Source organism: Lynx canadensis, chromosome B4, assembly GCF_007474595.2.
Source record: "Lynx canadensis isolate LIC74 chromosome B4, mLynCan4.pri.v2, whole genome shotgun sequence".
Lineage (NCBI taxonomy): Eukaryota > Metazoa > Chordata > Mammalia > Carnivora > Felidae > Lynx > Lynx canadensis.
The window spans coordinates 89,260,256-89,287,508 of record NC_044309.1 but is presented as its reverse complement, the minus strand read 5'-3'; the positions used below and the strand labels follow the sequence as shown (position 1 = coordinate 89,287,508).

Below are 27,253 nucleotides of genomic sequence, written 5' to 3'. Positions count from 1 at the left end.
AGCCTGATTCCGATTCCGTGTCTCCCTCTCTCTCTGCCCCTCCCCCGTTCATGCTCTGTCTCTCTCTGTCCCAAAAATAAATAAACGTTGAAAAAAAAAAATTAAAAAAAAAAAAAAAAAAAAAAAAAAAAAAAAAGCTAAAATCAGTCAATCAACTGCTCCAAATTTCTTTCAAATGGTATGCTTTGGAATGAAGAAAAGGCTATTTTCTTTCATATTAAAACACTTCCAGAGGTGCCTGACTGGCCTAGTTGGTATAGCAGGCAACTCTTGATCTTGGGGTCATGAGTTCAAGTCCCATATTGGGCCTAGAGCCCACTTAAAAATGAATGAATAAATGAATGAATGTTGGGAGAAAAAAAGCTTCTGTTATGATACATGAGGCAAAGATAGTCCTTCACATGTAAGAAAAAAAGAGCTTTAATAATACCAAATGTGAAAGTATATTTTAGATAAGAAAGTGGGGGCGGGGGGCGCCTGGGTGGCTCAGTCAGTTGAGCATCCAACTTTGGCTCATCTCATGGCTTGTGAGTTCGAGCCCCACGTCGGGCTCTGTGCTGACAGCTCAGAGCCTAGAGCCTGGAGCCTGTTTCAGATTCTGTGTCTCCCTCTCTCTCTGCCCCTCCTCCACTCACACTGTGTGTGTGTATCTCTTTCTCTCTGGCAAAAATAAATAAACATTAAAAAAAAAAATCAAAAAGAAAAAAAAAAGGGGAACTCACAAGGGTTTCTCCTGGGCCTCATAATTTATTTATTTATTTATTTATTTTATTTTTTTTTCAACGTTTATTTATTTTTGGGACAGAGAGAGACAGAGCATGAACGGGGGAGGGGCAGAGAGAGAGGGAGACACAGAATCGGAAACAGGCTCCAGGCTCTGAGCCATCAGCCCAGAGCCTGAAGCGGGGCTCGAACTCCCGGACCGCGAGATCGTGACCTGGCTGAAGTCGGACGCTTAACCGACTGCGCCACCCAGGCGCCCCCTGGGCCTCATAATTTAAAAACTAAACAAAACAGAAAAAGAGAGATTGAAAACCACATTCCACATAGGAAATTTCATTAGGATCTCAAAGTAATGAAATTAATTGTTAAGAAACACCCCCTCTATGCAACACTGTGTGTGTGGATGTGCGAGTGGAAGTAGGAGTTGGAGTCGGTCGGGTTCAAGTAGAGTATTGTCATTGGATTGCACCACTGCTGCCTTGGAGAACTTTCTGCGACTTCACCTAGATGACAAGGGCAGATTGTTTCTTCACAAAGCCTTCTCTTACAGGATCAAAGGTATTTCCTTTTCTCTGTGGATGTACCTGCAGCACCCACTCTCACAGCACACTGAAGTAGATTACACAGAAAATGACAATGCACGGTTCTGGCTGGGAGGGACTTTTCGAGGTACAAACATAAGCTTCATTTCAGATACACATTACCTTATGTTCTTCATATTAACCTGACTTTAAGCTCTCTTCCAGACCCTCCCATCTCCTTCCAATCACTCTAATCTAAGCAATCTCCTTGGTGGTCAATCCAGATTCTCTGAGTCAAATCTTACTTTTCCCATAATGCAAGGTTGAACTTCCCTGGAGCAAGTGGAAAGATCATTTCCTTTTTGACTTTGGGGTTCGAGCACCACCTGCCTAAAGATATTTCATGGCTTCCCATCTGTCAGGATCTCTGTGCTCTCTCTATAGCTTTCCCACTGCTGACAGCCATGATCACCTCAGAACCTCATGATCTTTTTTTTTTTTTTTAAGGTTTATTTATTTTGAGAGAGAGAGAGAGCACGAGCAGGAGAAGGGCAGAGAGAGATACAGAGAGAATCCCAAGCAGGCTCTGCACTGCCAGCACGGAGCCCGATCTCACCTACCAGGAGATCATGGCCTGAGCCAAAACCAAGAGTTGGATGCCTAACTGACTGAGCCACACAGACACCCTAGAACTTCATGACCTTTTTCTCACTCAGAACCTCATGATCTTTTTCTCACCTCAGAACCTCATGATCTTTTTTTCTTAAAACCATTTAACTGCTTCACAATCTCTCTTCAAGATCACTATTTGGAGACCACCATCTATGTGCCGTGATCACAACTCCCTAACCCTTGTCCTCTCCTCACACCAAAGACACATATATTTTTTCCCAGAGAAAACGTCCACTGACCATTTTCAGACAATATGAAAAGAGAATAACAACTGAACCACAATCAAATTACAGTTTTTCCATTTGTTCAACCAGAGTAAGAACACTGCCAAATCTATACGACCCAACATGTACCACCAAGATTTTGCTTGAGGATTCCTGTCTTCAATGTAGTCTAAAATTAGGAGAATCCTATCAGAGGAGCAATCAGGGAAAATAATATAATGTTGCAAAGTGCCCAGAGTTCAAGGCTAGCATTTTCCAAACTTCTGTAGTCTATATCATAACTGTGAGATTATTGGCACAACAGTTGGGAATCTATTGTTTTCCATTTATTCAACTGCACAGTCATCTATCATTCACTGTCCCTAAGTCAAAGGGAATATGAATAATATTTAGAGATCTACGTGTATATATAAAGTTGACCTCAGAAAGACATGAGGGTTAGAGGCATCAACCCTCCATGTGGTCGAAACTCCACGTATAACTGACTCTCCAAAAACTTAACTACTAACAGCCCACTGCTGACTGGAAGCCTTAACAAAAACATATATTTTGTATGTTATGTTTCTATAACATACGTTGTACGTTACATTCTTACAATAAAGTAAGCTAGATTAAAGAAAATGTTACTAAGAAGTCATAAGGAACAGAAAACATATTTCCAGTACTATACTGTACTTATTGAAAAAAAATCCACGTGTCAGTAGACCCACACAGTTCAAACCTATGGTGTTCACGGGTCACTTGTACACACATATGCAGATCACCACATCCTTCCTACAGCTCTCTTCCCTTTAACTCACCCATGGGTATCACACACACACACACACACCCGTCACACACACACCCGTCACACACATTAGTAACTAAAAGCAACTCCATGAAAAAGACAAAGTAGGTAACATACTCTGAAGGACAAATAGTAAATTTGGAAACCTTGTCATTCTAGGCAATAACATGAAAGGGCTTACCTAATATCATGGTTAAAAAATCCTTAAGCAGTTATTAAAAGCAAGTAGGATTTTCAGGTATAGCCCTAATTCTTTGAAATTAATGTCACTGAGAACAAACACGGTTTCTTAAAATATATCCCTGGGAAGAGTATTATGGACTGAATACTAAACTGAGTCTTCACAATCTTTTAAGTAAATTCCTATGCCTCTCAAATCCTTATTTTAGGCTTTCTGACTATATTGGATAAAGTACATTTTTGTTTCCTTTGAGGAAGAATTTGGGTTGTTTTAGGGTAGTCTGATCTGTCCTCATTCATTCATTCAACATTTACAGAATGCCTACTATATATAGGAACTTAAAAGGAGGACACTGAGTATCTAAGTAGGGAAAGAGGACCAGAATCAATGAAATATTTACGAGCACCAGGCACTTTAAATATGCCTCACCCAATCTCTATCACTATTGACTACCTATCATTCCATCAGTTTCCAACTGACAACTCTTCTAATGGCAACCTTGCTACTAAACCCAAAGCTCTCTGTGGGAAGGAACTGTGCATCATTTGCAGTTATGTTCACCAGGTTCATCACAGTGCCTGTCACATACCAAGTGACTATTAAAATCTGTTAATGTGGGTCACAGGAAGACAGACAATCAGATGTAGTCTCAACGCTAAACCTTATGTCGCCACCCACCTCTTCTTCTTGGCACAGGGCACAAAGCAAAAACAATTTCTAGGATAGGAATACCCAAAGTTGATCACAATGGACACAAAGACAACAAATTTGATCAAGGACTCAGTACCAGTGGGTAATTCTGGAAGAGAGAAAAAGGCTAAAAGCTCTCTGTAGGACACTTCTGATTCATTCTCTATGAACCACAGAGACTGTTTACAGTCATAATCTCTCCCCAGAGGGAACAGTCCCTCCCCTCTGAATGCTTATCTCACTGTTACTGACAGAACTGATTGGTAATCACCAAGGCTACAGGAAAATATGAAGAAATTCCTCCTTACTAAAATACTTAAAGCTCTGGTTTCTCAAAATAAGAATTTAAAAGGCTCTGAAAATCAAGCTCAAAACAAATTCAAAGTGTTGAAAAATTAGTGGATTATTTGCATTATAAAGGAATTTTCTACTTCAGCTTCCCTCCCAGAACAGCTCTAATGATCTTAAATTTCTTCAACTTCTTTATTTTCTAATTTTTAAAAATTAACATTTATTTATTTTTGAGATAGAGAGCGTGTGTGCGAGCAGGTGAGGGGCAGAGAGAGGGAGATACAGAATCTGAAGCAGGCGCCAGGCTCTGAGCTGTCAGAGCAGAGGCTGACGAAGGGCTCGAACCCACAAACCATGAGACCATGACCTGAGCCCAAGTCCGATGCTTAACTGACTGAGCCACCCAGGTGCCCCTTACATTTCTTCACTTTAAATTATATTAATTATCTTTAATTTCATCCTCCAATATCGAATCTGACAGAAAATCTTTTTGGTTCTTGAAGTGCCTCCAAGATTAGCCCTCTTATTCTATTTTCACTTCCACTAACAAGTTCTGGCTACCTCATACCTTTTAAACGTGGACTCCTTGCTGATAATCTCGTTTGATTCTAAGCTACCTTGTAGGGTGCTGTTTACCGGGACAGGAAGCTACAGGACAGCATATCAGCATCATCTGTGGATTCCCCTCAAACCCTACATCTGCCTCCCAGTATTTCTCCCTCATCTGTAGTCCAGTCCGGTACACCGACATACCCAACTTGTTAGGGAGATCACTCACTAACACCGGAGGCCTAGCTTGGGAAAAGAATCAGAAGGTAGAACATGAATCTTCCTAGTCTCTTTATTTTCCCCACTCTCAACACATAACCTCTGCCACCACTGGGCAGACGTCACTGACTCTGACACAAGCTATACTTGAAATAACCACACGAACAGGTACTCTCTTTAGACAGTATGACCAAAAACATCAAGTCTCACATCTTAGTACAAGAGTGCTTCTCAGAAGAGTACATACACAGTGCTAAAAAGTCTTCACGGTTTTCTTTGAACCAACCTTATGCCTTCCACGAAAGACATTTGCAGTAGCTCCTTGGCCTAAAATATCAGACAAAAGCCACAGATGATTAGAGGTGCTCTGCATCTCGGCTTGGTCAGGAGATCTTCTTATTAAACTAAGAGAAAAAAAAATTTGCATGTTTGTTTTAAGGGAATAATACATTTGAGGAACAAATGTTAGATCCTTTTAGTCTCAAGTAAGATCACCCCTTAGTTATTGCTAACTTGAAGTGCACAGTCTAATGTAACAATCTAAGTTTCCAACAACATTAAAGGCTAAAATGCTGGGTGGGCTCTGAAAAAAACATTAACTGATGACATATATTCACTTTAATTCATTTATCACAGGGCTACAGAAACATCTATTTCCCTTCTAATTTTACCTCTGTCAGAGTGATACTGGCCACTTCTCTCCTTCAAATGTTTTGAAAGATTGATCAATGATGAATTATAAAGTGTTTTAAAATAAAGCAACAATGTACAATATAACAGACAGTAAAAGAATTACTTTGTTTCCTTAAGGGCACCCTTACACAATGAAAACAACTGTTGCCATGGCATAACATTTCCATAGCTTAAAATTTCATCTGCATAGCACCTGACAATCATAATGGAAAGGTGCAAGGTTTTTTACACCTGAAAAGTTACTAACTCTCCTGAAATTAATTTAAGGATAGTTTCTCCAATCTCCAAGTATAAAAAGACACATACTAAGTGTATACTACCAAGTCTTAAAAAATGAGCAAGTGGAAGCTATCTATGCATGCAAGTGCAGGCTATTATATATTAAGTAAAATCTCTGTACCTTCTGCTTAATTTTGCCATAAACCTAAAACTGCTCTAAAAAGTTGACTTAAGAAAAAAGCATCACCCCTAGCCTTGTCCTTTAATACTGGAAAGCTATATAACTATAAGGATATTAAAATATTTGAGCTCCCCATTGGAATAAAAATCAGGTATGCTAAGTAGCATAAACCCTAGTCTCACCATGCCACCTTAAATGTGCTGTAATATCAGATCAAAAGGTATCTTAATACCCCTCTGAACTCCGTTAGAATTCGGTGATGAACTAATGACTGCCAATATTCCAAGAAAGATTAGGAACATAAAGAATGGCCAATTTTCAACAATCTTTGATATACTAAGATATATAATTTTACCACCCATCTAATTTAGATAAGGAATGTTATATACAGCACTTCATTGCAAATAAGCAATAAAAATGAGATTCGTTTTTTACAAGTAAGGGATACACCTTTGTCAGCTGAGGTAATAACAATAAACTCCTCAACTATCTTTTCAATATTTACAAATACTTGTCAATATTGAAAACCCTTCCCTAATTGCTGTAACTGTGCTGAGATAACTGTAATGGAAAACAGTGTCGTTAGGTACCTATATGTACCTAGTAAATAAATATAAACACATTGATCAGCTCAGATATCTGCTTCTCTACATGAAGATAGCAGACTAGTTTCACAGTCATCAGGGGGAAATGTCTTTTGGTGACTACCTTCCAATAAACCCACAATAACAGCATGCTAAAACATGACTCAGCACATCCACAAGGTGTATGCTTTATAAATCTTGATACACTACAGGCAAGCACTCAACAAGTATGTTACTAGTGACTCTGCCTTAAGCCTACTTCCTTACCCCGCCCAAAAACGAAAGTTATTATTCGTCCATAGATGAGAACAGGTTTGGTGACAGGCATGCGGACAAAGTTCAAGGATTTTCAAACTCAACCACTATGTTAAATAATTCAGCGTTCTAGAGTGGAAAAAAAAAAACAAACAAAAAACCAACAACACTCGGTTTTTGGTTATGTACTGGACAGTTAACGGGTAGACCTTGTTTTGAGGCCACCTACTGAAAAACACCTGGGAAACGGACTGGAAAACAACCCCGTAAGGCATTTCCCAAAGGGAATGTTTGGGAATTTACATTATAGGTGTATATATTAATAAACGTCTGCTTCCAGCTTCCGGTTAGTCAATCCCCGCCGTCATCATCACTAAAACCCAAACGAAACGTCTCTTTTGAATCATCTGAAAAATCAATCCATTCAAACAGTGACGATCGTGTCAACGCTCATAAAGAGGGGCAGAAGCGGTCCAACTCCAAGGAAAAGAGGAATCCGTCTCTGCAGCGCGGCCAGGGCCCAGACCCGGTAACGGGCACGGCCTCTTTCTTCCTGCCCAACGTCGCTATACGCTGACCCGGGAGGGCCCCGGTCAGAGGGCCGGCCAGGGGGCGAGGAGTAGAGATGGAAGGGACCGGGCCCGCGCGACCATTCCACCGGGTTTCGGACGCCCCAGATACCCGGGGGCGGGGGGGCGTCCACCTAGTCGAGGTCCGGGGAGGGCTCGGCCTCGGGTCGTGCAGGGCTTGTCGGGTCGCCCGCCCCGCCCCCGCTCTGACTCAGCATCCCCGCTGCCCACAGGGGGCGGAAGCGCTCGGCGCGAGCCCGTGCCCACCTCGCTACCCGTGCCGCGCGCGGCTCGGCCCCTCCGCCCGCGCCGCCCCACTTACCGCGCCCGGTCTCCGTCGCGCCACCGCCAGCGGGCTCCCGCGGCCTCCTTGCGCCTCGGGACACTTCCGGCTTCGCGAGCCCTGGCCGCGGGCCACGTGACCGACGACCGGCGCGCGCCGGTGCGCGTGCGCACGCCCGCGGGACCGGCCCCGGCCTCGGCAGCCTGACGCCGGTGCTGTGCTGTGTGTCTGGTGCGGCGGCTGGCTTCCCGAGCCTTTCTAGCGAGGGGTGGGGAGGCCGGTGGCTGTCTGGAGCCCGAGCCGGTCCACACCCTCTGCCTGTCCCCCCTTGCTCTCCGGGTGAAGCCGGGGCGGAGGGGGGAGGGCCCTGCGCAGTGAGCAGTTTCAGATTCCCACAACTGCAAATCCCGCCCAGTTCTCGAGAACCAACGGCAGAGTGCGGCGTGCGGTGGTAGTAGGGAAGACAAACAGCAAACTCCTGATCGCACTCAAAGAGTCACAGGTGTGCAGACTGCTGGACACGAGAGAGGCTGTCACTGGGGAATATCATAGTCTGGAGGGATCGATCTGGAGCCGCTTTAAAGACCGTAGGCCGCCGTGGAGCCCCGTGATCGCCTCAGAATAATCCGGACGTAATTCTTAGTGTAAATGAGCTCACTTATATATTTGGCGTTGTGGGGTGAGGGAGTCCGCAATGTCTTCATTCTCTCTTTAAGCGGTATTTTGGAAAATGGCGATATATCTTGGAAATTGGCAGTATTGGAGAACTCGGTTAAAATCGGGTCCTGAATATTCGTGCCTCCAAGATCTGAAGCAGATGTTCCCTAAAGAGTGATCCCCTCTGCCAGCTGACTGCATCGCAGCCTTTCTCAACAGATGGAGAGGCCACAGAGACTCCTGATGATCCAGGGCTAAACTTCTGAGAGAGGGGAAGAAAAAGGATTCTTCCCGGATGAGAACTACGGCAACCGGGAATGAAATAGGAAACCAAGGCAGAGTGGTTAAGAGCAGGGTCTTTTGAATGGAACAGATCTGGGGTCGCAGTCTCAACGCTCCCCACCAAATACGGACTCTAAGCATGTTTTTCCAAGTCATTTGTGTCCTTTGCACAATGGAGATAACAAAAGCCCACAGTAATGCGTTATTACAAAGGAAATTACTTTATTAGACTTTTAAACAATGCTTAAGTCATGGAACCATTCCAACAAATGTTTACTGCTTACAATTGCAACCAATTTCAGTTCTCTTGTATCTAATGACAAGAAGGGGACCTGTTCAGGTTCCTTACAACAGTAAAATCCACAGCTCAAAAGTTTTATGGGAGAAAATGTGATTAGCTGAGCCAAAGGCCTTGATTCACATATTTACCACATAAGTGATGCATATTGATATACAATAGTATTAAGTGAGCCAGCTTATGGTTAACTAAATTTATGACTTTAGATAAACTGTTAGGCACAGAACTAGACCAGGTGTCTTAAAATCCTTGTGGTTCTGTAGTCAAGTCACACAAATCTGTCTTTTGGCTCAATGACCCCATCTGTTAAGAGGTGAGATTCACTCTTGTGACAATTATTTGGGTGCTTGTTTTTTTGGAAACTACAAATAAGGTAATTCATGATGAAGCAGAGGTGCCTAATTGCTATGGTACTCCCTAAATAAAGTGCTCTGGATAACTTCAGGGAAAAAATGGGAATTATTATACATGATTATAGAACATGAAGTTTAACTTCTGTTGCAGACTCTTAATTTCCATGTCTTGATTTTGCTTGGCTCTGAACACACGTGAATCTTTTGAAGGGCTTTAAAGAGACAGGGGAAAAAGAGGTGTCACCTTCACATATACGGAACTAACACTACAGTGGCCATAGCTAGCATGAAGCCTTCATGAGCAGGTACCGTAAGCTCATTTCACACTTTCGCAAAAACTGGGGTAGGGAGAAATTTAACTTGCTTAAACTTCTAAAAACCAGTGACTGGCAGAACTGTTACCTGAACCTACTTACTCTGGATCTGGAACCTGTCTTAACTCTTAACCACTACACTATGTGACTTGTTAGTACTTTGAAAAATTAGTGCTGATAACAGATGCCAATGGTCTTTCCCACCGTATAGAAAAACTTATCAATGAAACACTCAAGCTTTCACTTTTTAACTTTTATGTATTTTTTTTTTTAAGTAATCTCTATGCCCAACATGGGGTTTGAACTCATGACCATGAGATCAAGAGTCATATGCTCTATATGACTGAGCCAGCCAGGTGCCCCTCACTTATCTACTTTTGAAGATATTTTTATTGAAATATACATTTCACTGATCTATTCTGACAACTGTTAATTTACTTTAGTACCTTTGTCCTATGATGAAGGAAAATGTTTAAAATCACTTATGGAATTAACCCTAAAAAAAGATTTACGTATATCATTCAGAATAGTTTAAGGGAGTTTATAGACCACACTGAAGCCCATCGTGAAACCCATAGGGGAACCACATGGGCCAAAGTTTGAAAAGAAAAACCAAACCAACAATCCCCTAAAATCTTCCTTAGGCTTTTAGAATTTAAACTTATATGACTGCAGCAATTTAATTCTCCTGTTCAGTTTGTCCCTCCTTTCTTAGTTTTCCAATACTACTTACTACTGATACTTTTCCTCTTGCTTTCTTGCATAGCCATGAATAAAAACAGCGGTAAGTACTTTTAGTAACTAAATGGGCAGCTACTTGTAAGCCTCATTAACACATAGGTATAGTGTCCTAAGTAAATCCAATAAAGGAGGGGGAAATTGGATTTTAAATTCTATCGACAGATTGAAACATGCTTTTTCTAGCATCTTAAAAAAAAGTCTAACAGAGGCACCTGGGTGGCTCCGTCGGTTAAGTAACCAACTCTTGATTTCAGCTCAGGGTTTGTGAGTTCAAGCCCCACAATGGACTCCCATGTTGACCATGAAGGGCCTGCTTGGGATTCTCTCTCTCCTTCTCTCTCTGCCCCTCCTAAACTTGTTTTCCCTCTCTCAAAATAAGGAATATAAAAACAAAAAAAAGAGTCCAACAGAACTATGTTGCATATAACGTTTTGAGAGCATAAATAAATCATCCATAAGCCTAAATGTGCAATCTTTAAATGGGAAATCAGGGAGAGATAAGAAAATAAGACTATTTATAATAATTCCAAAAAAGACATGGTAGATTTCACTACGTAAAATTTATTTTTTTTATAAAAAGTGTGTAACACTGACACCTACTCTTAAATCAGTTAATTTATGAAACCATTCTCTTTTGTAGAACACACATTGGCATCGAAACAGTTTAAAGAAATGTAATGGCTATCTACAAAAAATTAGTTTTGATTTGTTGTATTCTCCCCATATTTGGAGTCTGCACACATAAAAGGAAATTAACATGTTCAAACATATTTAGCAATTGAAAAAAAGCACACTGTTTTCCTGCTATGTGGTCTTTATAAAGGATTTAACATTTCCAGTAAAAAAAAAGGGGGGGGGTACTAAGATAACCGTGCTGTATCTTTTAACAGCATTTTTATATAGAACAATTTGAACTGGCATGCAAGCAACTTCTCTTGTTGTCACATACCTGTATTCAGAGAAAATTACACCCATTTTACAGGAAAAGTTCCAATACATATACTGCAATAAGCTTAAAGCAATGTTAAAAAGACCAGTGTGAATGGCACACAAAAACTGCTTCTTTATAAATTATTAACTGGAATTCTTGATCATAAAGTAGGCACAGGGAGATCCAGTCCTTAGGGCTTTGCTCTCTGGAAGAATACCTGGAAATAAAGTATCAGTACAATTAGCACTGGTGTCAGAAGGTATCACGTGAAGAATGGCTCCAAGTCAGTAAGGCTAGTCACTCTTTTACGAAATACAGTCAATACTCAGAACATTTTACATGCTTCATAAATCCACACATGGTACAAGAACTTTTTTTCTGGACAATTTGACCAAATCTAGTGGTAACTTATGTTGATGTTGGCCAGGAAATTAGTGAAACTATGGTATGAACTCTAAGGCTAGGAGAATCAAGTGTGCAGAAGAAAACATGCTCGGACACCGTTTGCTGACTGGCACACTGTCAAAGGCAACGCTGGGAAATTAAATTCTTAGGAAGAAATAAACACATCAGAGCTAAAGATAACAGCTGTTATCCCTTAAGGAATTTATTATTCATTGGATAATAAATACTTGCATATTTGCAATACTTGCATTTATTGGATATAAAACAATACTTGCAATTCACCATTGGAGACAATGAATGAATAGGCTAGAGGCTGCTTTGGGGGCCGGCCCAATAGTACATACTACCTTCCATATTCCACAGTCAGGTACATGCTAAGTGAGCACTAGACAGACTAAATAGGCAGCAAACTCACAAGGATAAGGACTGTAGTCATCACTGCATCCTTAGCACCTACCAGACTGGGCATTCATTGAACAAATCTATTGACTAAGTGAAGAGAAGGATTGGTATATGAGCAAAACAGAGCCTTACAAAGAGGCCATGCTTGAGGTAAGCCTAAAAAAATGGGTAGAATTCATAAATGAGGAGGGTTGCTAATAAGGCAGAACTGTTGAAGAACAGCAAAGACCACTCCTGCAAGAGAAACTAGAAAGACAGTCTGAGGTCAGAATATAAGAAAACAAAATAAAAAAACAAAAGGCCTGAATGTCAAACTAAGAAACACGAACGTGTTTTGTAGTCAACTACATGGTTTATGAAGAATGAGGGGAATGGATTTCAGAGGACTATTCAGTGTTTCAAATAGGCTTGGCTACAAGGGAAGGGAGATCAGTGTGAGGTAAAAAACACATACTGGAGTAGCAGCAGGGGAGACAAAGTGAGAGTGAAGAAGAGAGAATCTATAAGATATGAGGATCAATCACACCTAAAGAGAGTAGGCACACAAGAAGGAATCCACTTTTCCCAACAAGAATAGTGCTCTCCCAGAGATAATGCTAGCACTGAAGAGATGTTGGGCTTGGGAGCAGACTTTGTATAAATGCAGCTGCATGAATTAGTATTTTTGGAGCACAAGCCTGCCACACTGTACCTGCATCTGCTTACAGATACCTTTAATAGCCAGTTACAATTTGTTTTAGTCCTTTTATCCAGTTTGATCAGTTATTTAACAGAGATTACCTCTACAGGCACTTTGCTTTTACAGGGACATGGGAGTGGGGAGGGTTCCCAATGATAACCAGTAGCTCCCAATCATCTTCTCACAAAACTCTCGTCAGTTTAAGCTGACAGACCACTACTGGGGAAAAAACTGGCAAGGGAAGATGTTATAACCGGAGCCCAAGCATGACACACTTTACTTCCTCAGCAAAGGCCCTGACTTAGGAATTTTACTGAATGCCTCGGACAAAAAAAACCTGGTAGCCATTCATTAAGTCACTTGCTACTAACATATTTAGCACAGTGTTCTGCCCTCCAATTTTCTGAATGAAGGTAATAAAAATAAAGAACACGTCTTCATCCTGTCACACTGGAATTTTATTTCCAGAGCACAAGCTCTTTATAGGCAAGAGAAGTCACTCGTACAGATATCTGCAGCAGTTAGCACAGTACCTGTTACATGAAGTCATGATGCAGTACTGAATGACTACCTGGGTGACAGCAAGACAGTTCTGCCTTACAAATTTAAATTGTCAATATGAATGCCAAATAAGCATTTGGTACTTCTTGCCAACTTGGCACGTTTTTTAAAAAATTCACTCATTTTATGAATGTAAAAAGAGCCTTGACTGCCAAATCAGAGAGTTTGTTCTGTTCGTTCTACAACTCAGAAGTTTCAAAATAAGATACACCAAGTAATTCTTACTTCTGTTTTTATATTTTTAGTTCCTTTCTTTCATTTCAATAGGGTCACACGTTCTTTTTTTTTTTTTTTATAATATATTTATTTTGAGAGAGAGAGAGAGAGAACGAGAGAGACAGAGAGTGTGCATCCCAAGCAGGCTCCATGCTATCAGCGCAGAGCCCAATGCAGGATTCGAACTCATGAAATGTGAGATCATGACCTGAACCGAAGTCAGGAGTTGGACACTAACCAACTGGGCCACCCAGGCACCCTGGGGGCACATGTTCTTAAACATGACTTGTCCCAATCCTGTAGCTCCTATCTAATTACATCACACACTATAAAAGGAAACTGGCATTTTCATAGTGCGTTCAAGCATATACACAGTGTGCTTACCTCACTTTTTATGATCTTTTCTAAGAGCTTAGTTGAAAGGGACTTTATAGAAAACTCTGAAGTATTAACATCCAAAACCGCAAATTCTTGGAAGTTGGTTTCAGAACAAAGAGATCCCCAGACAAGTAATAACTGGTAAGACTACAGTATGACACAGTATCCTGTAATATGTATTCTCTCAGCTCTAAAATATTACCTAATGATATGAATATGTGTAAGTTTTCCAAATACCTACCTTTAAGTAATTTTTAAAAACTTTAGCATCAGGCTGCTGAAGCGCTTGACAAAACTCCTGGGGGGCCCAGATGGGAGGGGAGAGAGAGAGAGAGAGAATGAATGTAGTTGTATTAAATTCACTGTAAATCAAATCCACAGTTTTCTTTTTTAAACTGTGATAAAAAAAATCCATATAACTGAGCATCTTAACCACCATAATTAGCATTAACCCTCTGCACACTGTTGTGCAGCAGATCTCTAGAACTTTTCATCTTGCAGAATTGAAATTCTATACTCACTGGACATCAACTCCCCCTTTCTTTCCCTACCAAGCCCCTGGCCACCACCATTCTACTTTCTGTTTCTGAGAGTTGGACTACTTTAGGTACTTCATATAAGTGAAATTATGCAGTATTTATCTTTTTGTGACTGGCTTATTTCGTTTAGCAGAATGTTCTCAAGGCTCCCTCAAGATTGTAGCATGTGACAGGATTTCCTTCCTTTACGACTGAATAGTATTCAATTGTATGTAAATACCACATTTTACTCATCTAGTCATCTGTCATAAGGTGCTTCAAATCTACAGTAGTCGGATAACTTAACAGGTCCTCAGCAAAAAAGGTTCTATGGCGTTTCAAATGTGATACTTTTCAGAGACTGCTTTCACTTTTGAGAACATGGTTCTCCCACAAGATTGACTCACGCCTGAGAAGGGAGAGTGGGACAAAAACTGCATTGCTGTGGCTGTTCTCACCCAGTAAGAGCAGTAACTGAGCAAAGCTAGACCAAAAGAAAAAGAGTTAAGGCGCTCTAACAGAATTCTGAAAAAGTGTTGTCATGAGACATATAAAAAAAAGGAAAACTGGGGATGCTTATCTTCTATGATCAAATTATTAGACAGAAATATAGTTTTCCTTTACTTAACCTGGTATATTTCTATTTTTGATGTGCAAGAAGGTCACTGCTTTCATTAAAACATTACCTTATACTTATATAACAAGTTATAGCTAAGAAAATTCATTAATACCTCTAAAGTTAAAGATAGCATGTTATGAAATGAGACCATAAATTCATTAATGATTACTCTTATGTGAGATCTATCCTATTTTTCATTCAATTTTTTCAATGCCTTTCATAAAATAGCATGATAAAAACTTAAAAAAAATTTTTTTTTAAATGTTTATTTATTTTTGAGACAGAGAGAGACAGAGCATGAATGGGGGAGGGTCAGAGAGAGAGGGAGACACAGATTCCGAAGCAGGCTCCAGGCTCTGAGCTGTCTGCACAGAGCCCGATGCGGGGCTCGAACTCACGGACCTCGAGATCGTGACCTGAGCCGAAGTCGGACACTCAACCAACTGAGCCACCCAAGCGCCCCTAAAACTTTTAAAAAACACTGTTGCTGAAGGAACAATTCTTAGAATCCCTTCAAGAGAGTCTAACTCTAGTTGTAATCAAAACTCTGATACCTCAATTAGATCTATGTGCTACTAGGTAAGTTGGGGTAACTACATGCCAAGAAAATAACTGAATACCATTATAAAAATTACTTTGTAATATATAAAAATGTAAGACTGCATTCCAGATACTTACTTCAAAATACAGTTTCAGATTTTAAAAATTAAGCATTGATAAGCTTGGCACATGTAAAATGAACCACCCAGCACAAATCCTCAGAACAGGTTTGTGTGCTAGGGTGCCCTTTGGCAGTCTGGGGAGCCCACTGGACTTTTAGTTTTTTTTTTTTTTAAAGCATTGTGTTTTTGTTTTTAATTCATTTTGAGCGGGGGTGAGGGGCAGAGAGAGAGAATCTCAAGCAGGCTCCACACTGTCAGCATGGAGCCCGATGTGGGGCTCGAACCCAGGAACCAGGAGATCATGACCTGGGTTAAAATCAAGAGTCGGACACTTAGCTGACTGAGCCATCCAGGCACCCCTAGAATGTTTTTTTAAAATACTGGGTGTCTCAGTTGGTTAAGCGTCTGACTTCAGCTCAGGTCATGATCTCGCGGTCCGTGAGTTCGAGCCCCGCGTCGGGCTCTGTGCTGACAGCTCAGAGCCTGCAGCCTGCTTCAAATTCTGTGTCTCCCTCTCTCTGCCCCTCCCCTGCTCACGTTCTTCCTCTCTTTCTCTCTCTCAAAAATAAATAAACATTAAAAAAATTTAAAAAATATATACATTTATAACACATGGGATTAGAAAGGAAACTAATTATAATGACTTCTGGTTATCAAAAATATTTTTGATATGTGGTGGAACAGTAAGAGATGCTGACTGAGACAACAAGGTCTAGGGGTGTTAACTTAAAATTTCAAAATCTTGGAGCGTACACAGTATTTTGAGATTCCTGGAACAACTAATGTGAAACGAAAACATCTGTGATTTCTACCGGGGACAAAGTCACAGGCAATGGGAATGGTATTATGATTTGTCACCTACACCATGGTAGGAAATTAAATTTCTGGTTAAAGTTTAGTGAAAATAAAAATACAATTTTTTTCCCATTCAGTTTCACATACCCCCGAAGTTTCAACTCTTACTATCCTGTATACAGTAAAACATCAAGTTGAATGCAGCTTGACTTTCTTGAATCCAAATATAAATTGAACTACACAGTCATATTTCTTTAATTAAATTAAAAGGAATCTGCTGGGACAACTCTTACCTGAATTATCTCTGGAGCTACTTGCAAGGAAGGCAGGTATTCTTGTTGAAGATACTGAACACATTCTGGGCCCTAAAAATTAAGATAATTAGAACTCAATTATTTTCTTCCGTGATATTAAAATAATGCATAAAAATGAATTAGAACAACACATGTATACTTCAAACACAATATGGCATTGTGATTAAGAACAGAGAGTCTGGAGTCAGACTGCTTTGGTTTGAAGTCCGACTCTGGCAAATTTCTAGTAACTTGAGGTTACTTAACCTCTCTGAGCCTTAGTTTTCCCATATGAAAAATGGAAGTTATTGTGAGGAGTGGATGAGTTAAGAAATATAAAGCTTTTGAATAGTGCTTGGCAGAGTGCCTGGGGGGCTCGTGTCCAACTCTTGATTTAGGCTCAGGTCATGATGCCAGCGTTGTGGAATCAAGCCCTATGTTGGGCTCAGCACTAAGCGTGGGGCCTGCTTGAGATTCTCTCTCTCCCCTGCCCCTCTCCCGCTTGTGCTTTTCTAAAAAAAAAAACAAAACAAAACCCAAAATGTTAACAAATCTATGTGTAAGATGAAAATGAAGGGACATGGAGTACAAAGCTTACCCGTTTGAGATGAATTGTTTTCAATGTCACCGCACATTCAGACAAAGCCTATGAACAACAAGGTTGAGAATTTTAATACAGTCAATTTTTGGTTAGTGATCCCACTTGTCTTTTTATTTCCCTGGCCACTGCTCATTAACAATTACTTCCAAACAAGAGACAGAGGAAGGAAGGTGACCAGCATGTGGAGTAAGTGGGTTGGAGAGAAAAAGGGAAAAAATACAAAAATGCTGTCTTAATGCAGTAAATCAAATGACAAAAACTAGCTTTTACTAGGTTTTGGGGAAATGGTTAAAGGGCACTGCTTGAAATTAAGTATTTTGAAAGTAAGAGCTAGGGAAACTATTACTTGAGCAAGAGAAAGTTACTTTTAATGGTTAGGAAAATACCATTAAGAGCAAGGTTTAGAATGAAAGCAGTGGAAAAGTATAACTTAACCAAGCTTTAAAGAATGTTTATATAATGTATCCTTTCACAGTCCTTGAAAAAGAACTGTTAAAGTTGAAGGAGCTGGATTTTATATTCTAAACTTCAGTATCAGGATTCAGTAAGAACCCACAAAAGATCCAGAAGAGATCAACCTTTTAAAAGTGAATCCTAATTTGAAATTTAAAAAAAGGTGGGGGTGGGCCAATGAGACTAATATAGTCAATCTGGCATTAAGTAAACTGTGAATTAGAATACATGAGATGTACACAAGGTGAACAAAGATTCCGAGGTGCTTACCAATACTGTTTGTGCATCTGCCAGGTCAAAGGTCTGTTTTAAAGGTGCTAGGAAACATGCAGGGACAATGTGCTTATAAACAAAATCAGCAAATCCCACTGGTCCATCTTTACCTCCTGTCAAGAAAAGTCAAATGTTCATCTTGCATAAAAAGAAAGTCAACTATCATGAGGGGAAAATCAACTCCCAGCTCTCGTCCATGTTATAGCTGGGGTTCCACTTCATCTCTAAGAGTCTTAGGAAACAAGCTGTGGAATGTTTTGTTTTGCTTTAATCATCTTACCCCAGAGTTCTACCAACTTGGAGAGGATGATAAAACACGTTTTCTGGGCAATTGGATCTGGATATTCGACTGCTCCTTGGATAACAGTAACCAGAACTCGTTCTACATTTTCTGCACCTGAAGCAAAATAAAAACTTGAGTTTAATTTTTAAAAGACCTAGAAAAGCAACCTGAAGCTTTCACTTCATATAGCGTAACAAGACAAAAGCATTTCCAGAATTGGTAAGATCCCTCAATTTTTATTAACTTGGCTAAATTTTAAGCATAAAACATTAAAAAGTAATTATTCTCTTGTTATCCTGACCTCTGGATTTCTTATATAGCAAAATTCTCTATGTTGATCCATACAGTCCCATTTATTTTTAATTTCAAGATGGCAAGCTGGCCAGTGAGACTCAATTGTCAGGTCAATGCTGGTAAGTTGCCACCATGCTATTTATACTACTAAAGACACAATTAAAGAAAACTGCCCTAGGGGGCTCCTGGGTGGCTCAGTCAGTTAAGCATCTGACTCTCGGTTTCAGCTCAGGTCATGATCTCGCTGTTTTGGGGGTTTGAGCCCCGTGTCAGGGTCTGTGCTGACAGCGTGGAGCCTGCTTTGGATTCTCTCTTCCTCCTCTCTCTGCCCTCCCCCACTCATACTGTCTGTCTCTCTCAAAATAAATAAACTTAAAAAAGTAATTAAAACTACAAATATTAAAAAAAAAAATACTGCCCTAGGAAAAAGGGAACTGAATACAAATTAATTTTAAGGTCCTCTGCATGAAATAGATTTTCACCTTGATGATAATGAACTGTCAACCCAGGTGCGAACATACAACCACCTTAGAAGTTTGGTATTCACTTCAATGAGCTCTTACTCCTACGGACGTGCAACTGCAACTGTGACAAGGCCTCGAGCAGACAGTATCAGCACCCCCACCTTGATTTGCTATGACTTCGCTCATTCCGCTGCCTGTGACTGTTTGCAGGAAAGCAAAGTAACTCCTTCGCAACATTTGCTTCTCTAAAGCAGCAGACTGGTCATTTTCTTCTGCTGGTCGGAGCAACACTTCAAAAATTGCATGAAGCAGAGGCATGAACATTTGCTGTAAAAAAGGAGATACCTGTATCTGAAGATAAAAAAAAACTATTACTACTTCAGAAATGAGTAAGATAATTTATATGAAACAGAAAAAACATGTTTTACATAGTCTTTATCCAGAATTTAATATATTTACATAATTTTGTTAGCAAATACCAATGTCAAAGCAAAAATCTACATTGAACATGTGCATTATTGAAATCTTCAAAATTGTTAGCTCATTGCCTACAGCCCAAGATTCAGGTTAAAATAATAGGGACTCAGACGTATTTCACCATCAGGTATCGCCATGGAATATATTCAAATTTAAATTCTCAAGAAACGAATTCTATTTTGCTAAATTTTTAGCAGAATTTATGTGATTGGGCTTTCAAGGCTTTACATGCTTTTTGGCAAACTCCTTAACATCTTCGTCTCAATTTCCTCATATATAAAATACAGTTATCTCTAGGGCTGTTAGGATTGAATGAATGTACAAAAAAAGGTTTAGAACAGATTTTGAACACAGAAAGCACTGTTAGTAAATTTTATTACGCGGCTTATATTTGCCTTAAATCTCCTTGTACAATAAAAGTGACTTTAGTACACTGAATTAATTTCAAACTCCTGCTTGGGTACCCAAGTTACAATCCATTTCATTTACCCCTAGACCGTTAGTACTCAATGTCATTTTTATTTGCTCTTCTAAAAGAGCAGACTAATAGTTTTCTTTTGCAAAGAGCAGAAAAAATGTTTTTACTAAAACATTTATTAAGGATGTCCTATGTGTCAGGCAGTGTGCTAGACAGGGGTTGACAACAAGACCTATGGTCCATGCCCTCAAGTGACTTATATTTAAAGAAAAAATAAGCCAAGGGGCAAATGCCAAAATATGTCTAATTTGTAAGTCAGGTGATTCTCTGAGCTCTGAAGGTCTGTGGTACCTTAAACTTGGCTGTAATCTGGTTGATAAGAGGAATGAACTCCTGGAGGTCTTTTGCTTCACAATCTTTGAGCATGTGTTCTGAGGCAGACGGGATGAATGGAAGAACTTCTTCCTCTAGGCAAATAATCATTCGATGAAGGAAAGTCCGAACTCCACTTCTGAGAATATCCTTTTGTAAGGGGCAACTGAGTGCTGGCAAGAATGTCTGTAAACAGTCCAGATAAACTTCGGAACAGCCACATTGTTTCACAGTCTGCTTGTTGCTGAAAGCTTTGCTGGTTCGACTACATAAGCAAAATCAAGCAACTAGTTTTAGCTTTATTCTTTGGAAGTTTTATGGAGTAATTAAAAACAATGCACAATTGGGGCGCCTAGGCGGCTCAGTCCGTTGAGGGTCAACTTCAGCTCAGGGCATGATCTCGCAGTTTGTGAGTTCGAGCCCTGCATCAGGGCATCAGGCTCTGTCCTGACAGCTCAGAGCCTGGACCCTGCTTTGGATTCTGTGTCTTCCTCTCTCTCTGCTCCTCCCCCACTCACGCTGTGTCTCTCTCAAAAATAAATATTATTTAAAAAAAAAACACAATAAATCACATAATTGACAGAACTAAGAAGCCAATTCTTTTTTTTTTTAAGTTTATTCATTTATTTTGAGAGCAAGCGGGCAGGCAAGCAAGCAGGGGAAGGGCAGACAGAGAGGAAGAGAGAGAATCCCAAGCAGGCTCTATGCCGTCAGCACAGAGCCCAATGCGGGGTCGAACTCACAAACCATGAGATCATGACCTGAGCAGAAATCAAGAGCTGGACACTCAACTGACTGAACTGCCCAGGTGCCCTGCCAATTATCTATTTTCTATGTCACAACTGCTTCCATCTTCGGCTAATACAGTTATTTGCATACTATCGCTTCTAGCTACCATTCCAGAATAGGCTCAGGTTAAACGAATGACAGGTCATTAATACAAGCCTTCTAATGAAAATCTACTTAAATGTTTTACTAAAATCCTGATAAAGCAAGCAGAAAAGAGAAAAAAAATACACTTACTATGACTGGGCTATATTAGACAATCTGCAAACTACTGACTTAAATTTAGAAAACAGTCTTTAGAATTCAAGTTATTTATATATCCTTACATTAGCTTTTACACTGAAGTATTCTATAGAGCAATTTCCCATTAGCAACCACTCCAGCTTTCATACGTTATTGTCTGCCAATAAAATATATGGGCAAAGAGGAAAAAAAAAGGCAGCTGGGGTGGTCTTCAGGACACAATGTAAGAGTTAAAAAGAAACCTCAAGACTTCATCTTTCAAGAACCAAGACTGATCCAGGGGTGCCTGAGTGGCTCAAGTTGGTTTAAGTATCTAAACTGATCCAAGATGTCTCCACATGTCACTAGTATATAAACTCTTCAGTTAACCCCCCTAAATATACAACCAATTTATACCAAAGAAGTCAGATGATCAAGGATTTGGATAGTTATCAAACCAGAAATGCAAAATGTTATGTGACCTGGTCCCTTCTTCAGTTAAATCTTCTAATTTATTGGATATAGAGAAGAAAGGTTTAGATAATATTCTGGACAATCCAGTTTTCAAAACATGGATATGTGTGCCCAATTATTTTGTGTGTGTGTGCGTGTGCACCCAGTGCTAAAAGATCCAAGTAAATGGTTCTTGATGTGTGTTCTGTGTGTGCATACTCACTTTACAATCTTAATTGCAATCACACTCACCTGGCAAATCCAACGGCATGGTTGAGACAGTCTGCTAGTGATGCCTGCCTTTCTTCATCTTGTGCCAGCATCAACTTTTCTAACAGAATTTTAAACTTCTCCATTAGTGGGGTCAACAGATTTCTCATTAATGCTTGTTTCCGTTCGGCAGGATATTCACTATTAACAATCAGCACTCCAGCTGTCTCATAAATAAAGAGTTGATCATCGCTGCTCAACAAAGACTGGTAACCATTCTCCTAGAAAGAAATTTAATCCTACTGGTGTTTATCATTGTTCAGTTCCCCTCATTTAAGTACAATTAGTGCGATAGGGACAGGAGATAAAATCTATCACATCAACTCATCATTAAAAAGTAGATCAAGTACTTACCAAAAACAAATTTTCTCCCAGCACCACATAATGGAAAGAGAATGGAATTTGAGGTCAAAAGATCAAAGGTCTAATTCTATCCTTGATAAAACAGTAAACTGTCATATAAATTATTAGTTAGCCTTCTAACTTGTTCACTTTTGAGAACAATCTTATTTGTAAAACTGTTACGAGGCGAATGAGATGTATAAAGGTGTTCTGATTGTTAATACAAAGATCACACAGGTAAATATTTTGAGGAGTATTTAAGAATTGAATAACAATAAAAACCACACAATAAACACACCACACACACACACACACACACATACACACACACACACCAGTTGTTACTTTAGAATGTATGAAAATAAGACTGCATATGGAAGAAATAGTTCTCATTCAAGCACAGGTAAATATCCCATACACTGGTCAATTCTTATTAATGACTTTTATTATTTTTTTACATTACATTAATGATTTTTATTACTTTTTACTTTGGGAGGGATCAAAAGGAGGGTGAAAATACCAGAGTGCACTCTAGATCCAACACTAAAGCTCCCTGTTAAAAAATCACATGGGGCACCTGGGTGGCTCAGTCGGTTGGTTAAGCATCAGACTGTTGATCTCAGCTCAGGTCTTGATCTCACAGTTTCGTGAGATCGAGCCCCGCATGGGGCTCCACACTGACAGTGCAGGGCCTGCTTGGGATTCTCTGTTTCCCTCTCTCTCTGCCCCTCTCCCTGTCTCTGTCTCTCCCAAAATAAATAAACCTAAGAAAAATTACATAAAAAGCGTGCCCAGGTGACTCAGCTGGTTGAGAGTCCGACTCTTGATTTCGGCTCAGGTCATGATTCCACAGTTTCAAGAATCAGAGCCCTGTGCTGGGCTCTGCACTGACAGTGCAGACTGCTTGAGAGTCTCCCTCTCTCTCTGCCTCTCCCCTGCTTGCACTCTCTCTCTCTCTCAAAATAAATAAACTTAAAAATATTTACATAAAAATCTAGTTTTAGAACAAATTATGTGGTGATTTTATATAAAAGAGTACCTCATTTATTAAAAGAAGCATGTCCCGATATAGAAGTAGCTAAAGCATTTAAGTACCACTAGGACTAATCACTGCTTTAGGGGTTAAAAACACCAAGATAAAGCAGCTATATGGATATCAGGTCCTGGGGCACCCGGGTGGCTCAGCTGGTTGAGCATCCAACTTCGACTCGGGTCACGACCTCACAGTTGGTGAGTTTGAGCCCTGAATCAGGCTCACTGCTGTTAGTGCACAGCCCACTTCAGGTCTTCGGTCTCCCTTACCCAACCTCCCCCCCTCATGTTCTCTCTCTCAAAAATAAATATTTAGGGGCGCCTGGGTGGCGCAGTCGGTTAAGCGTCCGACTTCAGCCAGGTCACGATCTCGCGCTCCGTGAGTTCGAGCCCCGCGTCGGGCTCTGGGCTGATGGCTCGGAGCCTGGAGCCTGTTTCCGATTCTGTGTCTCCCTCTCTCTCTGCCCCTCCCCCGTTCATGCTCTGTCTCTCTCTGTCCCAAAAATAAATAAACGTTGAAAAAAAAAAAAAATTTAAAAAAATAAATATTTAAAATAAAAAATAAATGAATTAATGGTACTTAAAAATGGGTACTCATGACCCTATTAAGCAGACAACATTCAGTAAAAGCCTCTAAACAAAGTGTTTTTATATACTAAAAAGGGATTGCAGCTATAGTTTAAGCCCTTGTTTATACAAACAGTATAAAAAATCAAAGATTTCTAATATGTATAAGATGATATTGCTACATAAAACTTTCTGAATGCCTAGGTCTTATAAGGTCACTGTAAAGCTGCCAAGGAAAACTGGCATTAATTAGGTGAAGTTCTTTCATGTATAGGGTTTTGTAATATGCCAAGACAATTTAAGCATATAATTAGTAATCTTTCATTCAGTGAAATTATGTAACCACTGAACTCTAAGTTTTGATATTCAATGAAAAGAACAAAAGTATTATTTTATGTTTAACACTTCTCAAGTGGAAGCTTTAGTAGGAACTTTTATCAAAATGAAAAAAATGAGTCAACGTCAGTGTACAAAAACATGTAGAGGTCAAAATATACTTACAAAGTATCTCAATTTAAATCTTTCTGATGAAATGAATACCAAAATATCAACCAGCATTTAAACATTTTTAGCCAAAGCCTTAAATTACTCAAAAAAAGTCACTCTACTGGTAGCAGTCACTTAGAATGGCTAATATGATCATATACTAAATAAGAAAAAATTTAGAAATTAAATTTTTCCTTCTCCGTAAGATACTTCCAACATTTAACAGTGAGAACAGACCATATCTCATTCTGCCAAATTTATCAGTCAACTCCTGATTATTTTCTATCACTATTTTATTAATTCTAGTATGATGTTTACTAATCCCAACAGAATTTTGGTAAACAGAAGTAATTAACCCTTGCACACACCCTCTTCCTCTCTGCCACCCTGACCCTTCATTAAGAAAACTGCCTACAAGGCATTAGCATTAAAGGCTAAAGGCACGTATGGCTTCAATGATATTTGGAGAGAATCTGTAAATTGGAAAGATAGATACTTACAGGTGGAGAAAGCTCTAATAAATCTTGTATCCTATTCAGAATATCCTCAATGAAAGGATTCATTTGTTTACTGAAAAAAGGCAAAAGAAAAAAATCACAATTATGTAAATAGTGCTCAAAATACCAAATCCCCCTTTATAAAGGGCAGAACTAAAAAAAAAAAAAAGTTCCGTTCTATGTTAGTCAGTGTAATCATTAAGACTAGCTATGATTTTTTAAAATTACAACCTTATAAGCCTTAGAATGAGTTTTCATACCCCCCCCCCCAAAAAAAGATTAGGTTAAAAAATTTATTTCTAAGAATAAGAAATATATTCTTTAGAATTTCAAAGAAGGCATACAGTTATAACACCAATAAAACTGTTGGCTAAATAAATAACTAATGCCATTACATCTGACTTCAGCTCAGGTCATGATCTCACAGCTCATGAGTGAGCCCCACATCAGGCTCTGTGCTGACAGCTCAGAGCCTAGAACCTGCTTTGGATTCTGTGTCTCCCTCCGTCTCTCTCCCTCCCTTGCTCATGCTCTCTCTCTCTCTCACACAAGTGAATAATGAACATTAAAAAAAAAAAATTAAATAACTAATGCCGTTAATGATGACAGCTGTTCTATATAAAGGTATGCTTTATTTGCAAAGTAACGGGGGCTAATGAATAGTAAATGAAGTCCTAACATTATGATACCAAAAAAGAACATTTCATTAAAAAAAAAAAAGCCTTAGAACAAATAGAACCAAATCTACAGTAGGTTTTTAGAAAATAATTTATAGGTCGTATTTAATAATCTTAAAAAGGACACATAACAGCTGATATTTCGTACTTACTTTAGAGACTTGACAAATCTGGAAAACAGGTAAGCAGCTCGGCTCCGCACTTTGGCACTAGAATGCCGCAGACCCCTATGATCTAAGAAGGCCATCTAAGGAAACGGAGACACTTTCACTACTTCTGCACTTACTTACAGCTTTTATTGTTATTGTCACAATACATGTTTGTTCCCATCAAATTTTACTTCTTAGCTCCCAGAAGGCAGGAACCTGGTATATTTAACAAATAATTCTTGAGGACACCAATAGGCCCTGGAGGACTTGTTTTAGATGACTGATTAAGCCAGAAACTGTCTATTTTAAAGAAATAGAGGAGGGGTCGGTTTCAGTGTATTCAAGAGTTTCTGAGAGCTTCTGGCTCCAAGAAAATTTATAAAAATAGACTACTATCGGCTCATTAGCAGAAATACCTGGAAAAAAACCCAGAAACTGAGGATAAAATATATACTTACTAGGACACATGGAATGTGTTGAGGTTCAACTGTGAAAAACTTTTCATATCTAACAACAGTTTCGAAGAACTCCAATGTCACAGATGTATGCTGATAGGAACTAACTCCTGATGTTACCAACTGGAGCAGAAAAAAGTTAAGACATCTGTCCTTAATTCATTGTAACATCAAAATACCCCAGTATTAACAGATGCTAATTAAGGAACTCCCATTAGCTTGCAGTGAAAACAGAAAATTATGTTCAAAATAAATGATCTGTAGTATACTTACAGTTCGCATCATATCCTGCAAAGCACTAGCTTTTGAAACATCACCTGAGAAGTGAGCACCATGAGATACTGGAAGAGCTTCTGCCAACATATACAGCAGTCTTATTGCTACTTCAACCTCCATAAAACGTGTAGTCTGCCAATTCCTACCAAGAGAGAACATGTACATGACATCTGCATATAAACATTCTATAGAACACCAACAAAAGCCTCTTTAATTATTAAGAAATCATAGTAATGGTTAATTTTAACAGGCAACAAAATTACATCACAAAATTAGAAATGACTCGTGATACATTTCGCTGTTTTATGTTCCAAAAGCAGTGTTTCCCCACAAGGATCATCATAAATGGAGACAACAACAACACGGACGGAGCTAGAGAGGATAATGCTAAGTGAAATAAGCCAGAGAAAGACAAATGCCCAATGACTTCACTCGTATGTTGAATTTAAGAAACAAAACAGACACAGGAAAAAGAGAGATAAAGAGAGAGAAAGACAAACCAAATAAACAAAAGAGAACTAGAGAATAAACTGATGGTTACCAGAGGGGGAAAGGGGAGGGGATGAAATAGGTGAAAGGGATTAAGAATGCACTCATGGTGAGGAGCATCGAGTAATGTGTAAAGCTGAATCACTATAATGTACACCTGAAACTAATAAAA

General features: G+C 39.5%; 2 protein-coding genes across 5 annotated transcripts in view; both read right to left on the bottom strand.

Moving 5' to 3' along the window:
* The window catches only part of TBK1 (TANK binding kinase 1), a 45,030-nt gene extending 37,260 nt beyond the window's left edge, over positions 1-7,770 (bottom strand). The window contains 2 exon segments of the mRNA XM_030322288.1: positions 5,144-5,261; positions 7,681-7,770. Coding sequence (XP_030178148.1) covers positions 5,144-5,230 — 87 coding nt within the window. The 5' untranslated portion in view covers positions 5,231-5,261; positions 7,681-7,770.
* Positions 7,771-10,827: 3,057 nt separating this feature from the next.
* XPOT (exportin for tRNA) overlaps positions 10,828-27,253 on the bottom strand; it is a 37,285-nt gene continuing 20,859 nt past the window's right edge. For all 4 annotated transcript variants that reach the window (XM_030323111.1, XM_030323112.1, XM_032594004.1 and 1 more), the window contains 13 exons: positions 26,590-26,734; positions 26,320-26,439; positions 25,865-25,959; positions 25,039-25,108; positions 22,094-22,332; positions 20,360-20,645; positions 19,275-19,464; positions 18,353-18,469; positions 18,070-18,185; positions 17,344-17,391; positions 16,746-16,817; positions 14,100-14,156; positions 10,828-11,434 (listed from right to left, as the gene is read on the bottom strand). In XM_030323111.1, the coding sequence (XP_030178971.1) occupies positions 11,408-11,434; positions 14,100-14,156; positions 16,746-16,817; positions 17,344-17,391; positions 18,070-18,185; positions 18,353-18,469; positions 19,275-19,464; positions 20,360-20,645; positions 22,094-22,332; positions 25,039-25,108; positions 25,865-25,959; positions 26,320-26,439; positions 26,590-26,734 (1,582 nt within the window). In that variant the 3' untranslated portion in view covers positions 10,828-11,407. The remainder of the gene's footprint in view (positions 11,435-14,099; positions 14,157-16,745; positions 16,818-17,343; positions 17,392-18,069; positions 18,186-18,352; positions 18,470-19,274; positions 19,465-20,359; positions 20,646-22,093; positions 22,333-25,038; positions 25,109-25,864; positions 25,960-26,319; positions 26,440-26,589; positions 26,735-27,253) is intronic.